Genomic DNA, 13,683 nt, shown 5'->3' with positions numbered 1-13,683 from the left:
AAACATATTTATTAATTTCCTAAAACCTCCAAATTTCCAAATAAAAATACTCAGGACATAGTTTTGCTGTCCTCCGAGGAAAGTAAGGCCTTAAATTTGCTGGTTGAACTCTATTTATTTATTTATTTATTTATTATTTATTTACATTTTTATATACAGTCTATGGTTGAACTCAAAGTTTTGCGACCTGCCGCCATGGATGTAGCCGAGCGACCCGTTACCTAGCAACAAGGACCGAGTTCTTCAAAGCAGGAAGCTGAAAAGTAAGTAAGATAAATAACTTTCAGCAAACTTAGGCTAGTTTAGCTCATTGTTTTCCGCAAAAATAACACCACATGTTATAGATTACATACCACTACTGCGTCCGGAATACATACCAACTAGTTTGTGGGGGGTAAACAAAGTTGAACTTAGTTTAGCCATCGTTTAAGTTGTACCTAATTTTATAAATCATCGTTTTCATAGAGGACCTTAAAACAAAGTGAGACTATGAGAATGACACTTGATAAACAGCTCAATGAGGAGTAAAAAGCTGATTATTTTCTATACTTAATCGGGCTGTTGTTGGGTTTAAAATGTCAGACAATAGTGAAAAAGGGGTAAATTATAAATCAGTAATTGCAGCTGGTTTGACAGGTGCTGAGATCACTTGTGATTTGTTTTTATACTTTTAAAGACAGTTTTAAAGTAGGCATTCACATAAACTTCACGTCATTGGATGCAACAGAGGCCTGTGTAGACACTGGTGGAGATGGTGGCCCCAGGAGCGGGGAGCCTGACAGCAATAGTACTCTGCCCCAGTCCAACCCAGAGGCTGCTGTCTCAAGGAAGTGAGACATCAAATGGAAAAACACTTGGAAAGCAGTATTTGTTCAAACAGGATGTGAAGCGAGCTACTGGCAAGGTAGGCTGTGCCTTTGAGTGATAGGTTGCTGACCTTTTGTGTGCACTTTTAGATGCCTTACACACCTTTATATGCCCTTTATTTGTCTCTGTAGGTAATACACTCCGAGAGCAAGAAGCATGTGTTCACTCATAGTCTCTACTGCGTACAGCATTTCTCCTGCGACAGTCCTGTGCGTTTCATGATGTATTCTGAGGCTACTGCAGCATTCATTAGCCTCCATTCAGACAACACAGTCTGCCTTTACAACGCTGATGGCCGCAAGCAGACTTCCTCAGTAGACCTCCTCTTCATGGGCCTGACTACCACAAAGATCTCTGGTTGTGTGGTAGGTTGGGGCCCGGGTCCCATCTTCACACTTCTGGACCGTGACTTACGCCCCGTGGATGCTGCTCATGATGCCCTGGACATACGTGTGTGCCAGCCTGCAGAGCACTCCTCAGAGTTGGTGACTGCAGGTGTGGGGAATGTGTGTGTGTGGTCGGTGAGGCTCATGAGGTGCAAGGTGAAGATACAGGAGGGGCTGCACAGCAGTACTTTCAGTCACATGGCATTGGCACCTCCACGATCTGACAGGCCCCACAGGGCCTTCGTTGTGTGTGGGCAGGTCCTGACAGTGGTTGACTTGGACGTCGGAAAGGTTTTGGAGCACAAGAGGGATCTCTGCTCTCGGTGTGTATGGCTGCACGTTCTATACACTCAGTGGGCACTTTATTAGGTACACCTGTACAGTCTAATGTGGTCCAATACAGTTTTCTACATTTATGATGGCTATAATGTTCACAGTCATTTTGTTACATGTCTGTAAATGGGGGGGACAAAGATATAATGTATTCCAATACAACACCACCTTTAACTACAACCTCAGTAAAAAACATATCATTCAATTTACACATTTCTGAGCTGTCATATTAAATTACAATAGATTACATGGGTACACCTAATAATTGCTGGAGGGTGACATCTTTTAGACTGAATTTGAATTGAGCATGAATATGAATTTGTCAGCTTTAATATTTACAAGTTGTGTTCTACAGCGATATCACTGCAATAGTGTACTGCTCTCAACTCGACTGTTTGATCATTGCTTCTGAAGAACGCTCCATTAGAGTGTGGGGTCCAGACTGGGAGCTACGTGTGGCTTTTGTAGGACATAACGGTAAATTTATGACTTGTGACTTATTTCCATTAATTTTCTCTTAATGATTGGACTACTTGTTGAATCATATCTGCTCTGTGTTTATTTCTTTGTGTCCAGGTGTGGTGAACTCATTGTTCTATTGCTCTGAACTACACATGCTCTTATCAGCCTCTGTGGATTGTACCATCCGTTGCTGGAATGTGGAAGAGGGCGATGTGATTGACTGTGTCCACACAGAGCAGAAAACCCCTCTTTTGTGCATAGGAGGCACTAGAAAGGGAGATACCTTCTTTTCCTTCTCTCACCAGGGAGTGGACTTCTGGACCATAAGAAACTTGTACAACCTCCACTGTAAACTCAAAAAGGATGAAGGAGCCCCACTGAGACAAATCCTGGTCTCACCCTTCCCTGCTCCTTACCCTAGAAGAGTGCTCTGTGTCAGCGGGGACAGTGATGTTGCTCTGGTGGCTGCAGAAACAGGAGCAGTGTTGACTTCTTTCAAGGCATATCAGAGGCTTTTGTGTGCTGACTACTGCCTGCACAAAGAGATTCTGTTGGCCCTAACTGAGGCAGGTACAGTGATCCAAGCCAACACACTCACTAATCCAATCACTTTGATGCAAGAGTGGAAGGGGAGAGGCCAGGGGCCCTGGCAGCAGCGGGACCATGTGACAAGGAATGATGCCCAGAATCTGCCCATCCCTGGCCCGCCCTGCTGCCTGGTACTCTACAGTTATGTGGCTGAAATCCAGACAGCTTTAGAGGAGTGGAGGAGTTTACAGGACAGAAGAGGGTGCAGTCACAGGAACAAGGCAGCTCTGCATGATGCCAAGAATAGGTGAGCATTTTCGTTTCAAAGAAAATATTCCGTAGTGCCAAAGGATCCTCATGGGAGCAAATGGTATTGTCCTTCTGTGCTTGAGACAGGTTTTTGATCATACTTGGCCAAAATGGAGGTTGTGTGAGTGTTTTAACGCTGGATAATGGGAAGGTCTTGTACAGGGCGCCAGCACACAGCGGCCAAAAGGTCACCACGGTGCAAGTGTATCCTGAGAATGGTTGTCTGCTCTCCACAGGTATTTTTCCAGTGTAACTTCATCAGTTTTTTATTCCCCTTCAGTGATGACTTAACCACTGTACCCAAATCCTTAAGGTGAGGACTTGACAGTGGTGGTGTGGAAGGTGAGCCCCTACATCCAAGAGTGTCTCAGCCAACAGCTGAGCCTGCACTGTGGTCAACCTCATGTCTACCTGGCAGCACTGGGGCCTCAGCTGGCTCTGACCTTTCAAGATCCCAACAGTGGCATCTACAGTCTGATGCACTTTAACCTGTTCAACCAGAGCCCTGCCGGTCAGCCACCCAGAGACGGACATTTAGACCACTTCACAGGTCACAGAGAAAACTTGTCCACAATGAATTGATTATTTGTTGGGCATTACGTTTTATTGTCTGTGAATGAGCGTATGTTTGCAAGTGACTGGATGTTTGCTCGTTTTGTTTTTTTTTTGCAGGTCTGTGTGTGTGTCCTGATCTGGATGTATTTGTTTCCAGCAGTTTAGATGGGACAGTGCATATCTGGAATGAGGAGAATCACCTCATCGGGTTAGAGTTCATTACATGGCATTAATCCCTAAGCATGTCAGATGGGAAAAGCATACAGTATTAAAGTAATGTTTGTATTTATGTCTCTGTTACCACTCCAGGACACTCCAGCTCAACACGGTGCCTGAGTGTCTGGCTTATGGTGGGTTTGGAGGGGAACTGTTCCTGGGCATCAGAGGAGACCTGTACAGAATGAACTGTGCACAGTTCCTGCCATACAAATACCAACAAATGGTAACTAGCCAGCTTGCACAGAAGTGTGGCTGAATGATGTATGAATGATTGGGATGTTTTTTTAAACAAAGCTGCAAAAAACTTTTCTTTATTCCCATTTTTTTAATTCACAGCTGCTTTACGCTTATTGTGCTGAGCCTCTTCCTGACATGCCTATTATTGAGAATAAAGAAATGTGCGTCAGAAGAAAGTAAGAAGTATTCATATTATATATTATAAAGAATACAATACAAAAGAATAACCCAATAAATAATGTACAAACAAACAGGACATCTGACACTGCCGTAAACAAGGAAGAGGAATCGGAAATGGAAACAGACGCGACCGATCAATTATTGACCGAAGCCATGTGGAGACAGAAGGTGAGTGTGAAATGGTGGAATTTGAGTCAGTGAATGTCAATAAAGCTCTGAAAAAGACATGTCAAATATTTTTTCTATCTGTCTTGTTCTAGGAGTATGAGAGTTTACTGATCTCAAACATGGACCTGTCTGCACTCCTGCAAGGCACAGTGAAGTGCAAAAAAGTGAAACCTCTCAGCACAAAGCAAACCAAGAAAGAGGCTTTTGACCATTACATGAAAATATTATATGGCCTGCCCCCCAATATTAAGGTCTCCCACTTATTTTACCTGCTTCTTTTCAGCGCTTTCTAGAAGATACTGACTTCTTCCAAGTAATTAATACAAAGTATCAGTTTGAAACTAGCTGCTATGTGCATCAGCTTAAAGATATTATAAGACACTCATTTTTCAGTATTTAGGTGAACACATTAATCTACAAGCACATTTTGTCTAAAACTCATATTTTTTTTAGGATCATTTGCATGATGCAGATGTGGTACTATTTTTGCCAGATTTTTCAGGAATCAGTTGTTTTATTTAAATGTTTTATGCATTTCATTTGGTCCAGAGAACTGCTGGATATCATTCATGGTGTTATGCTGTGTTTTCAGATTGATTTGGAGGACTCCTTCGAGCCAGATACATTTTCATTTTGTCCGAAACCAAGCAACAAGAAGCCCTGTAAAACTCCTCCTCCTCCTCCTCCATTAAAAGAGGACGTCCGCCCTGAACCTAAATTGATCACTCCTGTGATTGTGAAGAAAAAGAAGGTATGAACTGTCAACATGATGATCAAATCCTTGCTCTTCTTCAACCTGGAGTTATGTTTAAATGAAATTTGAAATTTGCAGTAGAAATTACAGTTTCAATAGACTTTATTTGATTTCCCCTGTTAATTGGCATGTGCAGTCTTGTGTTGTCCAGAAATAAGTGTGTCAGGAAGCAAAGTTTTCCTCTAACTGTGCAGCGGCAGGAGGAAAAGGCTCCAGTGCCCAGCTCTAAACCAAAGACTGTAAAGAAAGTGAAGACACGGCCTGTTGAGAGAGTCATACCCAAGAAACCCATCGTGGTGGAGGAGGATGAAGCGGTAGGGGCATATTATAGAAGACAAAAGAACACATGACACCAAAACAGTAGTTCTCATCTGTATGCAACTTGTCCCTGTAGCCTCCAGAGATCATTCCTCCAATAGAGGAACCCAAACCCAAACCTGCTCCACCTCCTCCTCCTCCTCGTCCAAGGACCCCAACACCGTGCCCGCCCAGCCCTGAGGTGCCAACGTTCCTCAAACAGTTTGCAGATGCAGACTGGTTTAGAGACTTGTTCCCTGATAAAAAGGTAAGCTGTTACAAAGATGTCTGCGATGCACAGTGATAAAGTTGCTCCAAGTTTCAGTCTTGATGAGTGTATGTTTGTGGGCAGAGTATCCCAAGCACCCTGTCTCCAGAGGAGTTCTCCTTGCAGCTGCTGGGCCATCTAAACAGTACTGCATCCAAAATGAAGATCCTCGCTGCGCTGCAGACCCTGCGCAGCCAAGGACTCTTACAGAACACAGACAAGCTTTACCAAGGCCTCATTGACTTAGTGCCTAAATTTGTAAGACCAAAAATGGTACTGTATGTCCAGGATCAAGACTGTCACTGCATTTGAAGACGTGGGCTATGAGGTTGTGACCAATTTTTGTATGTGTTTTTCAGTCACCTTTGGAACGGTCGGTGCTTGTTGAAATGTTGAATCTGTTGATGCGTCTGAAATCTGCCAGTTATGACCTCGTGAAAAAGCTTCTTACTCTGCTGGCCTTTAAAAAACTGGGTCTCCGGTGAGTTCCTCAATGTTAAAATAGCAATCAGTGACGATACAAGCCACTTAACCTTTCTATTCAGTCTAATAGGTGTCAAGTGTCATTTAACTTTTTGGAATGACAAAGTTTTTATTATCCTTTTGTTCTGTCCATAGGGAACCAGTGCTGCGCATGCTGACTATATTAGGTGTAGATGAGGCCGAGCAGTGGCTGCAGCCAGAGTTGGAGAGCTGGGAGTCGGAGCTGCAGGATCAGCGCAACATCTGGAAAAACCTCCACGACAGAGCAGATAGTTGGCTGGAGTTATGGATCTCCAAATACAAAGTAACAGACACGTTTTATTCAGTTCTTAATTTCTCTGTCTTCCATTTTGTTTTTTACATATGGAAAAAATGAAACATTTTTCCTCATCGTTATCACCGTCCATTAGAGTATTTTTAAGTGTGACAAAAGGACAGAACAGGTGTTTGAAAACTGAGAGCCCCCCCCCCCCCCCCCCCCCCCCCCCCCCTCCCCCGTACATCAGATCTCCCCTTGCTTCTAATGTCCTTTACTGTGACCTGAACTCCTCTAAATAGGAGTACATGAGAGCTTGTCACAGTGTTGTTGACTGGCAGGGCTGGTTTTGGCACGCTACTGTAAGTGATTAACTGCTTTGCCTCTCTTTCCAGGATCACAAGAGGTATCTGTACCTCGGGAGTACAGAAAGCTGGAACCCGCCATCCTGCAGTGTGGTGGATGTGCTGAATTATTTCTGTTTTGTGCAAAAAGAGGAGTACAGAAAGGCTCGATGTGTTGCACCTTCTGGTCGTAAAAACACTGTACTTCTGCCCCTATATGACTGGTATGTAGAAGTCACACACATATAGTGGTTTCCTCTGATGATGGTAGATTATTACACATTTTTACTTTTTTGTCTGTGTAGTAGTTCTCAGCCAATCATTCGTCTAGGAGAGACTTACAGCATGGCCAGGATTCGCAGGCCGCCAGGTAACACTTCAGTCTTCTGCTTAAATCAACGGTTTAATTGTAAAAAGTAAATTTATTTTTAATCGCCTAATGTGTTCTTGTCATACAGGAATAATTCTACCTCCCCTGCGAAACCGTCCCTTCCTCATGCGCTTCCCAAATTTCATCTCTTTGCCATTATCTCGAGTCACCCTGTGCCCCTTTCGCACCTACTCAGACGAGGACTGGCTGAAGACCTCGACTCGCCGCTACTTCATCCAACAGCAGTCGTATGTAGAGTACTACAGATGATGCCTCTTAGTCTGTAACATTCCCATTAACACCAGATGAGACATATAACAAACATTGTTTGGAAATGTGTTCATTATTTTCAATAATTAAATGACTCTGAAATTTTGCTTTGACTGATTTATTCTGTGGCTTACAGTATGTAAATGCATTCATGTGGTAGAAAGGTGATTTGGTACATTCATTTCCTGATAATGGTGATACTTTTTGACTCGATATACAAGTGGAATGAATACAAAAAGTACAATCCTGAACATTTTAAAACAGATATTGAAGAAATGATTGTATGACAAATAGAGTAAAACAGCACAAATATAAGAATACATGACTTAATAAAAAAAATCCACTCAGTTAATTGGTACAAAATTCAAATAAGTTCCATTCATTTCCCATTTAAAGGAAAATTATGCAAATATTTAGCAAACACATACTATAAAGTTGACCACTTCAGCATTAGTTGTTGATTTGCAGTATGCACATGTAGTGGGCGAGGTGAGCCGATATTTGGATCTGTGCCTTGTATAAAGAAAGTGACTGATGAAAAGGCACAGGGACAGATGGACTGTGACCTCTGACCCAGCAGATGTTAATCTTTGTATCCCAAGTATCCTGGTAACCTTATTATACAGTAACAACTAATTTTTGGTACAAACCCAGCAGTGACTCATATGCAACAATGTGTAATTTATACAGTCAACAAGTGAACTTGTTAGTAGTAGAGCACCTTTTAATTGAAACATGGTATTTAGTTCCTCCACCAAGGTTATTTTCTCATTTCCATCCGTACATTTGTCAAACAAATCTTTAGAACCATACAGTCCAACATCCCAGGAGGAACAAACATCGTCCCTTGCTCTGACATCAGGCCAACATTTACATTTTCAAAATTAGTGTTTTCTTCTGATCGTCTGATGATTACATTCAACCTGCCAACAAGAACAAACCTGTTGATTTGGTGATTATTGGGCCTTTGAAGAGTTTGGTATTCTTTTGATTACTGTTTTGCTACCAGCAGTTATGTATCTGTAAAAGAAAAAAGCATTAATGAAGAGTTAAATCCTTCACATGACACTCACAGTGATAAAAGATAGATAAGAAACAGATAAAAAAAAATACTACATCATATTTAGCATGACAATTTGATTGTACATTGCTCTTGTATGTCGAGTGAACCTAAAATCACCAGTGTGCTTCCTGACTTCTGCTCTAGTCCACCAAGTCTTTATCATAATTGAGCAGGTCGCAGGTCAGGAAGAGGTCAGAGCGCCCCCCGTCTATTACCACCCTGTTGAGCAGGCTGCTGGTCATGTTGATGTCTGTGGTTTCATCCAGAGGCCAGTCTAAGAGCTGAGCACTGGAGGGCAGGTCAGGAAGTCCCGGCTGGTAGTCTTCCAGGGGGTTGGGGTACAGTAACTGACGGAGGGAGGGCATTCGCACAGCCATCCTCACCAGGTCTGTGAGGCCAGACATGGAGAGCGGGTTCAGGGCCAAAGCCAAGCTCTTGAGGGCGCAGCAGCCTCCCAGTGTGGGCAGCAGGAGCCGCAGCAGGCCGTCAGTCAGGCCACAGCCACTTAAAGAGAGGTGCTGCAGGCTGCTGGAAGCCTGGGAGAGGAGGCGGCGAATAGAGGGCAGGGTGTTTTCATCCAGACGGTTCTCACTTAGATCCAGCTGCTGCAGCGTGGAAGCATGGTGGCTGCAGGACAGATAGGCGAGGTCAGCTGGACTCAGGCTCAAATATGGCAGCTCCAGGATCTCCAGAGGCTGAGGCAGTGAACTGTAACAAAAGAGGGAAGGACAAAACATTTATTACTCAAATCAAATAATCATTAGAGTATTGCAAAGTAGTTTAGTTAGAGAAAGAGCCATGCACCCACATCCAGTGAGGTCTATAAGAGCTCCTGAGTGTCTCAAAGGCCACATTTGTAGGGAACTCATGTTACCACTGGGATCCTCTCTCTCACTGTGTCAAATAAACTTAACTAAACTAATTATAAAGGGCTGATTGTCTTCAATCTCTTAAATTGAAATATGTCTGTTAGTTTGGGCAGACATGTTTTAAATTAAGGAGTCATATAGGTCACCAATTTTCAAAAACTTCACTTTTAATTTGAGTAGTTATAGATTAGGGCCACAACTAATGATTATTTTCATTAATGGTTGATCACATCATTCTTGTGTCAGACATTGCCTGTTTTGTGTGACTAGTAGTCTGAAACTCAAAGACATTCAGTTTACTATCATATAAAGATAAAGAAAATCCTCACATTTAAAAGGGTGGAACCTGCAATCTATCTGCATTTTTGTTTAAAATGACTTTAATTAATTGATTAATCACATATCAAAAGAGTTCATTATTTTTTGACTAATCTATTATTACCTAACTTAGGAACTGTTTCAACTTCATTAGAGATTTACATTCCAGTTTCATGAATCTAAGTGGACAAATATAAAGTACTGTATAATAATTACTTTGCAGTCTGGGAATTAAATTAAAATTTGTCAGATACTATCTTAGAGGAAAATTTGACATCGCATGAAAAGTCTTAGATATAATGTTACAGATTAGTGTTCAAGTTTAACAGGAATCTATGACAAACCTGAGCAGCACACGAAGTTGTCCTGGCAGGCGCAGTGCAGTGAGGCTGAGGCGTCGCAGCTCCTGTAGCTGTGCCAAACCCTGTGACAGGTCCCTCAGTGCCTCCTCTTGGCCAGGGTTGTCTCGGCGAAAGTCCAAGTTACAGTAGTGCAGCCGAAGGGAGTTCAGCGCAGGGAAGGTGGAGAGCAGAGGCAGCAGCTCAGCAAAGCCAGCCACCCCGAGGCTGCTGTAGCGAACATCGATGCCTAGGAACCCCTGGTGAGGCAGGAGGTCTAGCAGAGTCCTGATACTTGACACAGAGATTTCCTCCACACGAAGGTATCTGCACTGCAGCTTGAGAGGTCCCGATGTGCTGAGAGCCACACGAACACGATCCCAAGATCGAGCATTAACAAAGAGATCAGCTCTCACGTGCACCAACACATCACTTCCTAGATCTTTTTCCTCATTTTCCCTTTTGCAGCCTGCTAAACCTGCAAATGTGCCATCTCTTTTCTTCTCTATCTCCATCCTCCTCCTGACTCCCTTAACCATTTCCTCTCCACCCGAAACCTCCAATAATGCCATCCTCTCACTGTCATTGCTTGCCTCATCACCATTAGGTTCTTTTACCCTCTTCCGTTGCCCCCTCTCTCTTTTTATATCCTTTTCTCTCTCCAGGGCCGAGAACCTTTTCCTCTCCTGCTCTCCTTCTCTCCTCTGTGCCCTCTGCGCTCCAGCTCTAGCCTGAACAACCATGGTGCAGAGAGCTACAGTGAGAGACCAGCCCCCCATCGGGTCTCCCATCCCTCCTTCATCTCCTTGGAGCCCACAGAGGTCCAGTATTTGCAGCGCACATCTAGGAAACAGGAATTGGTCAGATATATGACTTATTATTACAAAGGTAATATTGATAACTAGACATGGGATACTTAAGTCTATAAGAAGCCAAATCAGTGCACATTTTCAAAAATATTGTAATGTTTAAAGAGATTTTTTTTTTTTTCTTTTGTTTTTTCCTACAACTTTTACTTTGTTCGTTGTTTGTTGCTGCGAGAGTGCAGATCACGATCCAAACCTTTTGGACAGACATACTCACCTTTGGTCCGAGAGTCCTCTGACAACAGCAAGTAACAAAGCCTGGATGCAGAGTCGATTTGGCGCAGTTTGCCCTTGTTTCCTCCGCCCTCCTACACGCAGGGTGCGCTCGGGCCATCTCTGCACCAGCTCTCCCACAGCCAGCGGTCTGTAGCTGGTGAAGGCGGCCTCCAGCAGCGGTCCGAACAGCTCCCTGGGCACCCACCTCAACCAGCAAGGCGACGAGCTATGGTCACTCACCACCTCCCTTGCACAGATGCTCACCAACGAAAGCACCATTTCAGCGCACGGCAGGGCGAGCTTTCAGCATTAAAAAAATATACACAAGCCGAAATAATTGTGCGTCTTGCTCTCTGCAAAGGCACAGAGTGAGCTAGCAGAAACTAGCTTAAAGACTAAGATTAGCTTTATGACAGCAATTTGATGCGGCGTTGTTAATCCCCAAATAAGAATTTATAACGCCACCTGATAGCCACTTGGATTATTAACAGTAATAACCTATGCGGCGACGACTGGAAACTTTTCACGAGTGAAATACAAGGCGCTGGCACATCGTGTTAGCTAACTCGACAAACTATCAGTGAGGAAGCTGCAGCTGGAGCAGGACTGTTTACAATTTGGACCGACGCACACTTGTGACGCAGCACGTAAAGGCAACACGTCATGACTGCAGAGCGTAAAGCGCACAGTTGCACTTTTTGCACTGTAAACTTATATTTGCGCTCTTTTATTCCTGGTTTTGTGTAGGTTTTTTTTTTTTTTTTTTTTTTTTGCATTTGCAGTTTTACTGTCACCGAGTGTGTACATATAGGGTTTTACATTACTGAACACCAGGTGCTATATTCCTCCAAACAAGACACCTGTTTAAGGAAGTGATACTAGGAAATGTTTTTGACTTATGTAATAATCCAAACGTGAGGTTCAGATTTAGTTAGGGTATCAGTCATGTTGATGGAGCGCTGTCAGTGCTGCCAAGTTTAGCCCGCGACCCTTAACCTTCAGAAGCTTCAGCATTGATCTGCTTCGACTGAAAACAGGTGGACTCTGCATTGACTTCCAGGCAGTGTTAAAAGGAAATTCAGATTCTTTACTGAAATACAATTAGCAATGTCACAGTGTATTTTTATTCATTATCAGATCAGCCCAACGTAAACACAGTATGTACAAGTTCTAACCAGTGTGATAATCAGTTTGATTACTCATTATGACTGACTGAGGAACAAGTTCAGAAGCCAAGCAGATGGTGGCTTTACAGTGAGAATAGAATAGAGAATAGATTAGATTTTCTGTTACTTTAATCTTGATGAGTTGACATGATTTATATGATCCAGACATACATATTACCAAAAAACAATGGACAGGGCAGGACTAATATACACCCAATACACTGTCCTGGTGGACTGATATGTTTTAACTGTCTTACTGTCTTGTTGTGTTGAGCCTCCCTGGAGATCAGTATTGATACCGAGTGGATTATTCTGGTGAAATAAACAACGAGGAAGAATAGAAATATGTACACTGTACACTGTATTGTCTAAAATGAGCCTCAGGGGATGAACCACTAGATGGAGTTAAAGGATCAGGCAGTCTGATGGTGCTCTGATGCCCACCACCTACAGAACAAAAACAGACACAAACATGGACTGGTACATTCCCAGTCAACCTTATATTCTTAATCAAATATAACAGACAGGACAGATGTTTGTAATTACACATCAGGAAGCATCTCTGTTGTTCAGCAGGTCATTGAGTTGCGAGTTTGTGTGTCATTTATAACGTTAGGCTTCGTTACTCTTTCCATTTCATGTTTCCACCAATATCTGGTTTGACATTTTGTGAATCATCAGTAGTTTCCCTTTTTACTATATCATCCCTCTATTTTTTTTAACTGTTACTGATATTAAATAAGGTCTGCTATATATGTTCTAATTTGTTCAGGTGAATCTGTGATGTGATCATATTTCGTCTATGATCATGCTTGACATTAGAGGTGTTTCTGTTTGTGAGTGGTGAGTCAGAAGACGATGATGAATACTATATTAACAGATACAGGAGGAACTCAGTCTTTGAGCTGCTCACTCAGGCTTTACATTTCGGTCTTAGCTATAACTGATTGACATTCACACACACACTCACACAACAGCAGACGCACACAAACACAACACAAATAAACATGCTTTCACTTAATTTATTGCTGCAGTCGTTCCAGGCGACCTGCAGGGATCTTTGTCCATCCCATCACTGCTGCCTTTGATATAAAACAGTTTAATACCACTTCCATCATCATGTTATAAAACCTTATGGAAGCTAGGACGGGACAACAGGGAATCCTCCTGCTTTGATTGTGTTACGGTGTCCACTGGGTGAATCACTGTGCCTGAGTTTTACTTCATTTCAGACTATGACTGAAATTTCTGAATGTTTAAGACAACATTGTATAGACTGATTTTTATCTATTCATTTAATTTTGTGTGTGATAACTACGGATGAAAATACTACCATTTTCCAAGAGAAATATTCATCAGAGATTAACCTGGAATAGAGGAGTATCTTTACTTGAGGATCCCAGACACCCCCACTCAGGTGCTTTTATATATTACACCTGGTTAGACCTCCTCTCGGGACTGTGTGGGCGTGTACGACACTGTGCTGGACTGACGTCTCCCTCACTGCCTTGTTAGTTTTGTTGCACCTACTGTGAGATCCATGCAGTATTTTACACAGTAC

The 13,683-nt window shown here is 42.8% G+C and overlaps 2 protein-coding genes across 7 annotated transcripts; one reads left to right on the top strand and one right to left on the bottom strand.

Moving 5' to 3' along the window:
* Positions 1–65: 65 nt before the first annotated feature.
* Positions 66–7,386, top strand: wdr97 (WD repeat domain 97). Of its 6 annotated transcripts, none has more exons than XM_071484985.1 (21): positions 66–263; positions 728–904; positions 999–1,576; positions 1,942–2,063; positions 2,163–2,883; positions 2,973–3,121; positions 3,199–3,435; positions 3,606–3,648; positions 3,750–3,882; positions 3,996–4,072; positions 4,151–4,244; positions 4,337–4,495; positions 4,837–4,995; positions 5,193–5,312; positions 5,393–5,563; positions 5,648–5,836; positions 5,923–6,044; positions 6,182–6,350; positions 6,698–6,870; positions 6,952–7,016; positions 7,105–7,386. In XM_071484985.1, the coding sequence occupies exons 2-21, from the start codon at positions 752–754 to the stop codon at positions 7,284–7,286; spliced, it is 3,816 nt and encodes a 1,271-aa protein (XP_071341086.1). In that variant the 5' UTR covers positions 66–263; positions 728–751; the 3' UTR covers positions 7,287–7,386. The 6 variants fall into 6 exon arrangements, with proteins under 6 accessions (XP_071341086.1, XP_071341085.1, XP_071341084.1 ...); XM_071484984.1 differs by having other exon boundaries at positions 3,558–3,648; positions 3,996–4,057; XM_071484983.1 differs by having other exon boundaries at positions 3,558–3,648; positions 5,648–5,821.
* Positions 7,387–7,388: 2 nt separating this feature from the next.
* LOC139625216 (leucine-rich repeat-containing protein 14) lies at positions 7,389–11,598 on the bottom strand. The gene is made up of 3 exons (XM_071484991.1): positions 10,958–11,598; positions 9,881–10,717; positions 7,389–9,057 (listed from the first exon to the last, which is right to left on the bottom strand). Exons 1-3 carry the CDS (start codon positions 11,233–11,235, stop codon positions 8,490–8,492), a joined length of 1,683 nt encoding a protein of 560 aa, XP_071341092.1. The 5' UTR covers positions 11,236–11,598; the 3' UTR covers positions 7,389–8,489.
* Between the last annotated feature and the right edge of the window lie 2,085 nt (positions 11,599–13,683).

The sequence above is a fragment of the Trachinotus anak genome, unplaced genomic scaffold, assembly GCF_046630095.1.
Source record: "Trachinotus anak isolate AG129_WGS33_773 ecotype Australia unplaced genomic scaffold, CSIRO_AGI_Tana_v1 ptg000009l, whole genome shotgun sequence".
NCBI classification, from domain to species: Eukaryota; Metazoa; Chordata; class Actinopteri; order Carangiformes; family Carangidae; genus Trachinotus; species Trachinotus anak.
Note: the sequence above shows the minus strand (reverse complement) of the source record. Positions and strands in the feature narration are given on the sequence as shown.